At 41.9% G+C, this 12,500-nt stretch overlaps 1 protein-coding gene across 1 annotated transcript; it reads left to right on the top strand.

The window, feature by feature from the left end:
- Positions 1–1,673: 1,673 nt before the first annotated feature.
- On the top strand, positions 1,674–8,846 carry tbx22 (T-box transcription factor 22; the record flags this gene model as incomplete). The annotated part of the gene is made up of 8 exons (XM_080840277.1): positions 1,674–1,900; positions 2,327–2,489; positions 3,379–3,480; positions 4,191–4,365; positions 4,480–4,644; positions 6,122–6,186; positions 6,498–6,583; positions 8,251–8,846. Exons 1-8 carry the CDS (start codon positions 1,726–1,728, stop codon positions 8,844–8,846), a joined length of 1,527 nt encoding a protein of 508 aa, XP_080696403.1. The 5' UTR covers positions 1,674–1,725.
- Between the last annotated feature and the right edge of the window lie 3,654 nt (positions 8,847–12,500).

The raw sequence follows: 12,500 nt of genomic DNA, 5'->3' as shown, positions 1-12,500 counted from the left end.
ATCAGCGAACAAACCAAGCGTACCATATAAACACAACTGCAATTTGCCTTTTTCTTCAGTGGAATTATTTTCTGTGATTAAAAAACATTTTTAATAAGACTCGTTCTTCTTTATTTGTGTAAGACGGATCTATTTCATGTCGGACAGTAATTTAATAATCCAAACCTGTCATTACGACCGCTTTGCCGACGCTGAAAACTTCACATGATAGCTATGACATTATGAGAAACAGACAGGAGCTCTGCACCGGGTAAGGAAGCCCTGACCGAAGGGTGGAGGGAAAGGAGACAACCAGACAGAACTCTGCTTCACGGAAAGCCCCCCAAATTAATATAGGAAATGTTAGCTTCAACCGAAAAAAAGAGTGAGTTTCATGGAGATATTTTAAATACGCGTTCCAGATGGTGCCAGTTAGCTGGAATAAAATATTTGTCCCTGGATTTTCCGTCTCTTCCTCTGCATAAATTCCATTAAGCCAAATTTGAAGTAACATAAAAGCAAAGTGATTTCTGCTTACCGCCCCTACTAATAAAACAATCTGTCAAACGGGTAGCTCCAACAAAAATGTTTCATAAATACCATGTCAAATATCGAATATCTGCATTTGGCACGTAAAAGCGTAGCATTTTCTGTACACACAAACGGATTAAGCTTGGTCCAAAAGTTTGACTGCTGATTATGGTGTAAGCCTTCCACGCGTTTTTGCGATTTGTGTGTTTGGGAGGAAATGGACGATGATTTTACATAAGTGGGTGTAACAAAATTTAGCTCGTTCACACAGCCTGTATTCAATTTGCTGTTGTCGTTTTGAAAGATGAACAGATTGCAGTTTGAATTGTGAGACGTAGCCTATTTACAATGAATTAATTTATGTTGCATTACATCTGTGTGGCCTAATGTGAACCTTTTTCATGGACTGGGGACTGAGAGTACATCATAGCCTACCTAGAGCGTCATTTAATCAGTGTAAGATGTTACAACCAAATGTGAATGTTTTTCTGCAGACGACAGTGCTCTGCAATCAAAAAGATTGAGGTAGCACCGAATTAATATGGTAGGCAACATATAGAATGTAGGCTAATATGATGATTTTAGTAAAGACGTTTGCGCTTAAATTCTGTTTAGTTTTAGAAAGTTTATCCAGTTGATTCCAAATAATGCATTATTTTAAACATTGTACCTATGCTGGGTGTTTGCTATATACTGCACACGGCTTTGTGTAATATTGAAAATGCAATAAATAACAAAGCATGTTAGTTGAACGAATTTATCAAACGGTCTTAGAAGGAATCTTTATGGATGCTCATCCTCCTAAATTAAAGCTATGCAATTGGTCAGAAAATAGATTCCATGAAGCGCGACACGCATCATCTGAACTAGAACGGATGTGAAGTTACAGCAAATTCGGAAGCAGCGGTAGATTACTCCCCTCTCCTATTGGAGCTCCTTGCTATTTGACAACAAGGGCTGGTCTCCAACCCGGCAGCAAATAAGAGAGGGAGGGGAACACGGAGGCTGGGAGGGTGGAAGAAACTGAGGGAACCGGGAGAAAATATTGACAATTTAAATGTAAGGGCGCAGGGGAGACACGTGTGAACTCGTGTGTCCATGACGTTCTAGTGAGAGCGGCTGGAGTACGGATGCCCCGCGTCCTGAATGAGGCACGATAACAAGTTAGGAAGTTTGACAGAAGACGGAGGCTCGCTTGCGACTTGCTGGCCCAGAATGCAGGGTCTGAGTTCGCGGGCTCACGCCTTCTCCGTGGAGGCGCTGGTTGGGAAAAGCTGCAAACGGGTGAAAGTGGAAAGCGAAAAGGATGAGCGTCTGCTGGAACACTTTACGCCCGAGAAGGAGCGTAGCTCGTCGGCAGGAACCATGATCACCGATGGAGAAGAGAAGGGTTGGTGTCACACCTAGTTTACAGGAGTCCTGGACATTGTTATTTTGCTAACATTTAATTTTACGCACGGGGACAATAGCAGTTAAAGTTATCACATAGAGTCAATTTTAGCACAGTTTGGCTATATTTTAAACTATTTATCTAGAAAGGGCAACAACTAGCCTGGATACGGAGACATATACTTCGTGTATTCATTGTGAATTACATATGAATCATATCTTCTTTTAATGATCTTGTACAACTTAAGCTTTAAGTTCACAAAAATAAAAACACAATAGTATGCTTACATTTCATTGTATTTTTATTAAGGCCTACATATTATAACGGTGAAGTGACATAGTTACGTTCACTGAGTGTGCATGACATAGACGGACACTGAGTCTGCATGCAGCATCCTTTTTTACCGTGGTGTGTAATGTTCCAAAGACAGCGAGAGGCGGAGGAAAGCGTCCCTGCTTTTACGGAAGCCCGTGGACAGCGAACGCGACCCGGAACCCGAGAGGGAGGTGCGCATAGAACTTCAGGGATCAGACTTGTGGAACCGATTTCACGAGATCGGCACGGAAATGATCATCACTAAAGCTGGCAGGTAAACTTTGACAGCAGCCACGAATCCCCCGTTGGACTGCGCGTAACGGGTTGGTGATCTTAAAATGATCTTAAAGATAAAAAACGACTTGTGTGTTAACCTGCTGTAAATGGTTAAAACATTAACATTTCATTTGTTTAGTAAATCTACTCTGACAACATTAACTTAACATTATTTGAGTGTAGTACTAAACGAAAAGGAAGACTTCTAAAGGCATGAACTTCTTAGGCTGTTCATGTAAAAAGCTCAAAAGCTAGGAATAGTTTGGTGGTGTCTGGTGGTTTGTGGCAAGTACGACATACTTTTACAGCTATACATTATATATTTCAAAGTGCAGTACTGTAATGTAGTGCAACCTTTGGGCTGGGGTTCATGGGGAGGAAAAAGTGATGCTCAGATTACACCAGGGCAAAACTTTCCGATTACCTTTAGGAAACGTGATTACATGGTCCAGAGGGATTATGTTTGACATTGGCTACACCGAGGGAGAGTGAAATACAAAGAAACCGTGGGCTTTATTTCCACTGTGTATTTCCCACTGCAATTACCGCACACTAAAACCAGCTAAATATTTCATATAAAGGCCATCAATCAACACACAACAGATCTTGTAATGATAACAGCAGTAGTAAATCAAACTTTTGACTTAAATCATACGAGATATTATTTATATCCTTATATTATTTATATTCCACAAGGGCAATAATATGCACCTTTTAACTTGCTACAACAAGTATTTTGTCAATTTATTTTTTAGACTTATGATAAGCAGTGTAATACTTTGAAAACTCTCTGAAACTTTAGTTTTTAAATCTGGAATAATGTGGTATTTTTAGACCTGCCGAATTACTAGATTACTGATTTTAAAATAAATGCGCTCTTTCTGCAGGAGAATGTTTCCATCGGTTCGGGTAAAAGTTAGACATTTGGATCCGTTCAAACAGTACTACATCGCCATGGACATAATGCCAGTGGACTCCAAGAGATACAGGTGCGTCAATCGGTATCCCTTTTAACAAACCTATATTGTTTTTTTTACTGTTTCATAGCATTGACTCGTTTGCAACAGTTGTATCTTGAAATATGTTATGTGAATGAAATAACCAAATGTATGTGAAAGCTGTCGATGCAATTTTGCAACTACTTGAGACACTCGAATCTCAGCACAGTATTGACTAGCGACCGGTTGCTCTTAAAGTTCAACATTTGAACCCTTACGAGTTGTGTCTATGTCGCCAGTGGCATTACTCATCTGATCGCATACCGCATAATTCTGTACTGGAAATCGATACATTAACGCTTAACGAACATAATAAAAAATATTTAGGCATTTACAGTTAACGAAAAATGTAATGGAACTTATTTAAAATATGTCATATACCCCAGGGTTGACATTGTTAAATGTTGATGGACTATTTCATTTTACTTATAAGGGCATGGCATATTTCTTTTAAGCAACCCTACTTTTGTCTTTTTTTTTGCTCACACACTGGCATAGTAAATTATATCAAATTACTATTTTGGCTAAATTGAATTTACATAATTTGAATGGAAACAAACAAGGTAACAACTCTCATGACGCATTGATTATCTTAATCTTATCTCAGTAATTGTTTTGATAGCTTGTCAGTCAAATGGCACTTATGAATTAACATGATTTATATTTTTAACAATAACAAGGGTATGTCTGTTATTACGTAGGTACGTGTATCACAGCTCACAGTGGATGGTGGCGGGAAACACTGACCATTCGTGCATAGCGCCTCGGCTATACGTTCACCCTGACTCGCCGTGTTCGGGGGAGACCTGGATGCGTCAGGTTATCAGCTTCGACCGTGTCAAACTCACCAACAACGAGATGGATGACAAAGGCCATGTATGTCTATGCGTAGCCTCTCTCAAGTTACCTTGATTATCTACCTTCGGACCGTGGTCAGGGAGAGGATTACGAGGTGATTGACAAATATTCCTCATCTTTCGTCAAATGCAGATCATCCTGCAGTCGATGCACAGGTACAAGCCGCGCGTCCATGTCATCGAGCACGATCCCCGCTTGGACCTCTCTCAGATGCCGTCTCTCCCGGCTGAGGGCGTGCACACTTTTTCCTTCCCGGAGACGCAGTTTACCACAGTAACAGCCTACCAGAACCAACAGGTAATGTCCTCATTCAATGCAACCAATGTCGTTAAGGGCGATATATTTCACAACAATAGAGATTAGCGATTGTCTGCACGATAATTCTGATCCTCACTATTATTAGTCATGTTAAACAGTCTTATGATGAAGCCATTTGATGAACATGTCATTCAAGATAGACCTTTCCTTTGTCTTTACAACTTATTTTTGTTATTGAGGTCATGAGGTCATTATTTAAGTAAGCCACATTTTTACTCTTTATTTGATATAACAGATCAAAATTGATCTGGGGGGATGCAAATAAAACCATCCAAATGCTGATAGACTTTGTCAGGCTTTTATACACTTTAGCGACTGAGCCTCTCCAACAGTAAAAGTGAGTTGGCCCGTATCAGGTTCATATAGGCACATAAACAGGTCATACTTCGGCAGGCCACTCAGGGTGGCTATAAATCACGGTGAGAGGCGGGTAGCTCTGGCAATGGACCCTGAACATGTAAAGCACATTCTGGAAGCCCTGGTGGAAGAAGAGGGTCTCGGAGCTTCAAAGACCTCCGTACTTACAGACAGATGCACGCACACACACACACACACACACACACACAACTGCACACTCACGTTAGTGCTACAGTCAGGGAGGGGTCAAAGGGTACAGGTGACCTCGGCACAAGGCCCAGGAGGGGAGGGGGGCGGGGGAGGGGGGGGTCTATGATGATATAGTGTTTGGGAGAGGAGAGCTGTTTTGCCGTGCACAAATGGAACACGCGTTGTGTGTCAGCGATCTGTTTGGAAGGGGTGGTGGTGGGTTCAGTCGTCTCGGCGTACACACGGCAGGCTTGACACACGTACACACACCGCAAAGCATGCATAAACATACTGTTTGGTTGCAAACTCAAGACACATTTGGTTAGCTATACTATTTGAGACCCTGAAACACACACACACACACACGCATAAACTGTCTCATGTGCACACAAACACATCTTATATGTGACTGAGCACATACACTGAATTGCACACAAATATACTCACGATTGTAAACTCAGAAATATAAACATGGAACACGCTCACGCAAGGACACACACACGCAGATGCACACACACACACACACGGCCGGCCTGCCTGCCTGCCAACTCTTTTCATCAGTGACCACTTTTTTACTGCAGAAGATTGTTTTACAGGCTGAGCGCTTTGGCGCTAGCCAAGCCAGTGGAGTCCACATAGTTAAAAGCCCCATATAAAATTATGCCCAACAAGTCCCCTGTTATCACACAGGCCTGTTTGACGTGGCACATCGCCCTGGGTGGCTCGGGGAGTGACAGGCCCTCTGAGGATAGATAACAGGGCAGGCTTCCTTCTCAATCTTGCTCCATAAAAGCTGAGGTCATTGTTGGTTTGCTGAATACTGTAAGTCTGTCCAAGTTGACAATGTGTTTGTTTTTTTGTTTTATTTTTGTGTTTTTTTATTTGCTTTTTTTTTATTCTTACGGATTAGATAACCAAACTGAAGATTGACAGAAACCCGTTTGCCAAAGGCTTCAGAGACCCAGGGAGAAACAGGTAATGGACTTCACAAAACGTTCACATGAAACACAACACTACATGAATACTTTTATATGTTCTGTTCGTGAGCAGATAAACATATGAGCATTTTAATAACTTAAATAACCTTAAAGTGTTACAAGATTTTATTGTGAAATAAGGTAGGAATTCTTGTTTATTTTTGTAGACATACTATATACTCCCTTCAGCATAGCACTGTAATATTTCAAAATGTACTTCACTTTGTATTACTAACCTCAGCATCTCTCCCTCTTTCTAACTCTATCTCGCTCTCTGTCTCTCTCTCTCTCCCCCTCTGTGGGATTCAGGGGAGTTCTGGATGGAATCCTGGAGTCGTATCCCTGGAGAAACCCAATCAGTCTTGACTTCAAGCCCTTTGCGCTGGAATTGCAAGGTTCAGACAAACATTGAAATGTCTTTCACCAGCTATAAAGGACAGTTGCTGAATATGCCATGCCAACAAAATCTCAATTTCATTTGAAAAATCAGTGAGAGTTAAATGTCTTTTCCTTAAGTTTGGTTTTTGACACTTCAGTGGAACTAGTTATTTGATTTGCCAACCTTACCAACATCAGATATTTGTTTAAGTATCTTTACTCATGTTTGAGATAAAAGTGGATTAAAAACTGTGAAAAGGAGGGTAGGATTAAGGTTGGATAAAAATGTGTTTGATATATGCTGTACTTCTGAGGATTTCAAAAACTCTTGCATACACTTATAAGGCTATGAGGGATTTGTAAGAGCCCCTCAATATCTCCTTATCTCACAATCATATAAAAAGGCACTTCCCTTCGAACCTCCATCCCTGAGAAACCATAATTGTTCCACTTAAAGTCTCTTTTCATGGTTATTTGCTGTAAAGCGGATCAAGCTGCAGTCCACGTTTCTGATCCGATAGCAAATTCTGATCCAGTCAAATTCAGCATGACTCCCCACTGGTTGTTGAGTCAGTGTGTGCACTAGGGCTGTCAACGAATATTCGAAGTTCGAATATTCGTTCGAATGGTATTCAAAAACGCGAATTCGAACGTGATAATTAATATTCGAATGTGCAAAAACACTCCCGCGGTACAAGCGCCTCTATCTGCTTTGTGAATGAGCCTCTGTCTGTTCGCGATGTCCCTCATGTAATGTTTAGTACTGATTTTATCAGGACTCTTATTGTGAAATGATGCGTGAACCGGAAACTAGTGTAACGTAGGCCTACCTGAGTGAGAGTGGAAGACGGTTGATTTAATAAAGACTCCTGAACTTGCAGTATATGTGTAATACTTTCTATGATAAAGTACAAGTCAATACATGGTGTCAGAAGTGGGATAATATTCGAATGTGAAAAAACACTCCCGCGGTACAAGCGCCTATCTGCTTTGTGAATGAGCCTCTGTCTGTTCGCGATGTCCCTCGTTTTAAAGTAAGGAAGCAGTGCTGCTTGCGATGATCGTTCTTATAGCCTAATGTTTTTTTTCATTGAGAATAACTCAGCAGTTTAGCCACGGTTGCACTACATTACAAAATCATATAGCCTACGTTCATCATTTTTGTTCCTGGCGATTTCAATTGGTTGTCTGTGCAAGACAACAGACATGGACATTTATTCTTTCTTATTCACAACTGTTCTGAGCTGGACTTACACAGGCTATGCCATTCAATAAGCATCCGAAGTAGAGCAGGGGAGCTAGTAGTCTGGTTGGTGAAAGCTGCTGTAACGCAATGTTCTCGGCAAAGTCCGAGACAGCTTTTTTTCGCATTATTGACGTATTGACGGCAACTGCGTAAAATAGGCAACCAGATATTCGAATAGTTCGAATTCGTGATTTTTTTCCAAACGAACATTCGAATGTCATTTTTGAGCAATTTTGACAGTCCTAGTGTGCACTCAAAAAACTCTGGTGTTCGTCCACTCTCCTGGCCCTGCAAATGGGGGACTTACATAGTGGCGTGGACCAAGCCATATACAAATTCAGCTGATCAACATCTTGCTTCAGTAGCATGGTAGGGAGGGGGTGTAATTTGATTGGCTGTTGAGTGCAAATATATTCACTTTCTAATGCTCTATTGCAGATGTCAGTTCTAGGTCTGCAGCAGGCTGTGCTGGCCTCTCCCCTCTGAAGAGTCTACTGCCCCTGTCCTCCTGCCCCAACTCCTCTGGCCCTTTTGCCCTATCCTGTGGCGACTCACCCCTCCACGGCCTCTCTGTCCCACTCTGCTACAAGATCTCCCCCGCCACAAGCCTTCTCACAGCGCGTGCCTACAACTCCCATGGTGCCGAGGGGCTACGAGGTTACCAGGGGCTGTTGCGGCCCTTGGCAGCATCTGACTTCCCTTTACTCTCCGCGCTGCACAGCAAGAAGGTGGCCAGCTGTAGGGGCCAGTGTGTGCAGGGGCCGCCAGGGGCCCCGTCCGCCTGTCTCCTCCACCTGCAGGGTCTGAGGGGGTCAGGGGTCAGCTCAGCGCAGCATGACCCCCTCCATTCGGCGCTGACCTCGCCTTACGGCCTGTACGGCTGCGGTCTGCCCATGACGCCCCAGCTGTCTTCGCTGGCTCGACACGCTAAACTGGCCGACAGCGCCGCTGGCGTTGCAGCGTCGGCGACACAGACTGGGAGTCTCCTGCGCCAGGCATCGTCGTGGCACCCGGCCATCAACCACTGCCTCTGACAGCTGACCCCACGACACCGCTGCTGCCTGGGACGCCGCTGTCGTGAGGTTGTCATGGCAACCAACGAACACACAAACTCCAGAGGACAGTTGAGTTTCAACAGCTTCTGGGATGAATACCTTCATGACTTTTTTTGCCTTATCATAATCATCCTCATCATCATCATCATCATCATCATGGTGATCATCTCCCCATCTTGAGGGCCAGCCAAAGGGAGGTCGGCAGAATGGACGTCTTATGTGGACTGGCAGGGGCAGTTAATCGCACACACATTGAAGCTGAATATGTCAAAAGTGGAGTAATGTTTTTTGGCATTGAGCTACACAATTGTACTCTCAAAGGGAAAGAAGAAAGTATTCAGTGGTTTGGACACACCACAGAGAGAGAGAGAGAGAGAGAGAGAGAGAGAGAGAGAGAGAGAGAGAGAGAGAGAGAGAGAGAGAGAGAGAGAGAGAGAGAGAGAGAGAGAGAGAGAGAGAGAGAGAGAGAGAGAGAATGTTGTGAGGTTGAGTTTAGGAAGGGTGAGAAAGGTGATTCAGCTACCAGGGAAGATGAATGCTAAAAGGAGGAAGGCTTTTTTGGAAGTTGGAAAAATCTTGGAGATTTGTCATTCACAGATTGAGTTGCACAAAAAGACTTTTCCTGCCTTGAATACTCTATTTTAATATACTGTGTATATTTGAGACAAATGTTCAGTGTATGAACTTCCATTCATTTGCAGAATAGCAAGAGTTTTGGTGCTGTTGAATTAAGGCAATTAAGGTTTACAAAAATACTCTTCACAGGATTAACATATTAGTGACAGTATTTAATACAGATGTAAGTGGACATAGATAACTTCAGCTAAGAACAGGTATGTTTCTTGAAAAACTTTTGAATATTTTTAAATCAGGTATATACTGTATAAAACCATCGTTTTCACACAATTAATGCTCTTTTGATTTGCAAATTGCGCCATCAGAGAATATATATTTCTCATTTATTTCATACTGGTCATGAAAAAAAACCTTGTAAATTTGTATACGGGGACATTCTTCTCAGTGTGTGTGTGTGTGTGTTTGGGTCTGTGGGTGTGTCTGTGTGTGTGTGTATGTTTTGGGGGTGATGGACAATGACAGATTCTCAGTTATATCAACAGTAATTCTTCATAACTAAAGACTAATTCGGTTTTGAGTCATATGCCTTCATAAGGACGGATACAATTTGGCCAATGGATGTGCTCAAAAATCTGAACCAATCCCTGTCTCGCCATTTGTCAAAATGCTGTTGTGATAACAAACGTGCCGTGGTCATGTTATCTATACATTTAAAGTCATTTTTAAACATGTATTATGAAGTATGATATAGGGTGCTGGACATGACTGGCAAAGGGCAAATGAAATACATGAGAATGATATCCATCAGCTGAAACCTTCCACCTCTACTATCTTAACTGTTGTTTAGAGATTATTACAAGGGTGTGTGTCAATTATGACCTTTTCAGAAGACTGGTTTGGGGATCTACCCTAAATATCTTGTGTTAGTCATGCATGGAGAGGACACTGCAGACAATCTATATGCAGATCTATGCATCTCACATATATATATATATATCACTTTAAATAAGGACACAAATTACAACCCCCAACAGCGCTTATATTTTGATACACATTTTACATATTGATGAGAGATGCTCACATAAAAAAAAATAAAACAATGTCAAAAAGAATCAAACAGTGTTCAATTCCAGCATACGTTTCACTGCACTTGGGTTTGGTTTTCCTCTTGTGGTTTTTTTAATGAATTTGTAAAATCTCCAGATGAGCGCAGGGCCAGAGTAAAGTCCAGCATGTAGTCTGCTTCCCTGATTGCTGTAACCACACTGACTTAACCGTGCCCAGAACAAAGAGGAGATCAGCTTTCATGTAGACATGTAGAGAACCAACATTTTCTATTCTTAACATATCTGTTTTCTCACAAGTTAGGCTTAAACTCTTAGCAATTATTATGACTATAGCCAATCTGGAGACAGTTACTGGCATACTGATATCCAACAACACCTAAAGCCTACATTTATAAACTCTTTTCAAATGGTTATAATTATAATTGTGTTATAATTATAATCCTCTTTAATATTTACATAAATATTTTAATAATTACCACATAGAGGCAGTATTTGTCGTTTGAGAAACATGTTTTAATAAAGATATTTCATGGTATTTTAATTTTACGCTGAATCATACACATAATCCACCACTAAAGTCGTTGGGAAATGCCTCGACCTACTTTGTAATAAATTATTATTACACGACTTCATTAGTCTAAACAAGTCTTATTTTTGTTTTACGCGCAAAACAGCACAGCGTTGTTTTTTCATGCGGAGTTACCATGAAGACTATGAACGTGGATACGTGGAAGCTTGTGACATTAACGTGTTTTTTTATGAGCAAAACCTGCCAAGGAGTTTGCCTTTAAGTGAAACAAATCACCACTGTTGCGCAAAATTACACGTTAAGCGGCTCAATTAGGCAATTTGCTCGGTTTAACTAATTGTGCCCAGGGTGAAAAGGTGATAGGCTAGACTCTTGCTCTGACATTCGTGAAGGAAAGAATGAATTGTTTCATATAGGTGAAGTTTGTTTTAGTATTACTGGCCTGGATCATGTGGTAACTTTTCACACTCTTCGCTGCTCTTTCCCAATCTGTTTCCAGAGACAAGTCGTGGCAAACATTATCAACTAAAATAACAGTGCCTAACACCGGTCTACAAATATTGGTGTAAATCTTTTGATTCTCCTCTCCTATTCAGAGACGGGTTTCTTCCACTCCTTAACGCTGTGATAATTTGTGCCTTAGCACCGAGAACGGGAGTAATTTCCCCCACAAACTCCTCTGTCCGCAGTTTCGGGGCTCGGGAACAGGGATTATCCCAAGCGGTGGAAATGGCCCGTTTCCCGGCGGACAGCGAAAACCAAAAGGCAATTTTCCTGTCAGGGCCAAGCATGCCAGCGAGGTAACGTCTGCGTGCCTCAGAAAATAACAGGAAAGGAATTTATTAATGAATAAAGACTCTCCGGTCTCACTGAGTCCATCGAGGGTCAGGTGCGGGAGGCAGCACAACGCAAGGGTTGTCCCCGTGGTTTTCTCTAGACCACTTCATCGCTGTCAATAAATTCGACACCAGCGCCGAGGAACTATTTTTCCTTTGGCCGGATTTTACGTGATTCTAATTACCGAAGCTATGATAACCACATGTAAACAATATGCACCTGCTAATCAATTTAACCTCCTGCTCCAAGCAAGATGCTAGTTTCGACTGAATCAAACAAGCCCCACCTGTCAGTCATAATAACCAGACTCCACATATGTCTCCACTGTCCCTTTCGGCATGCTCCGAGGCAGTTTGAATAACAAACTGATTAGGTAAGTCTGCTTCTCATTACCGCTTCCCCGGAATGCTGGAGTGCCCAGTCTCGGTCGCCAGTTCTGTGCATTTGCGCTGAATGCAGTTTGGAATTTCTTGATGCAAGTAATAGCAGCAAATGTAAATGTCTGCACTGACTTTTGAAGGTAGTTTACCGTCAAACGTCAAAAATTGCCATGCATATACAATGCATAGCCTACCTATTGTTTTGGGCCGAACAGAATATGATGAGGACTATAGCAAGCGCTCT

This window comes from Sprattus sprattus, assembly GCF_963457725.1.
Source record: "Sprattus sprattus genome assembly, chromosome: 6".
In the NCBI taxonomy this organism is placed as follows: domain Eukaryota; kingdom Metazoa; phylum Chordata; class Actinopteri; order Clupeiformes; family Clupeidae; genus Sprattus; species Sprattus sprattus.
Note: the sequence above shows the minus strand (reverse complement) of the source record. Positions and strands in the feature narration are given on the sequence as shown.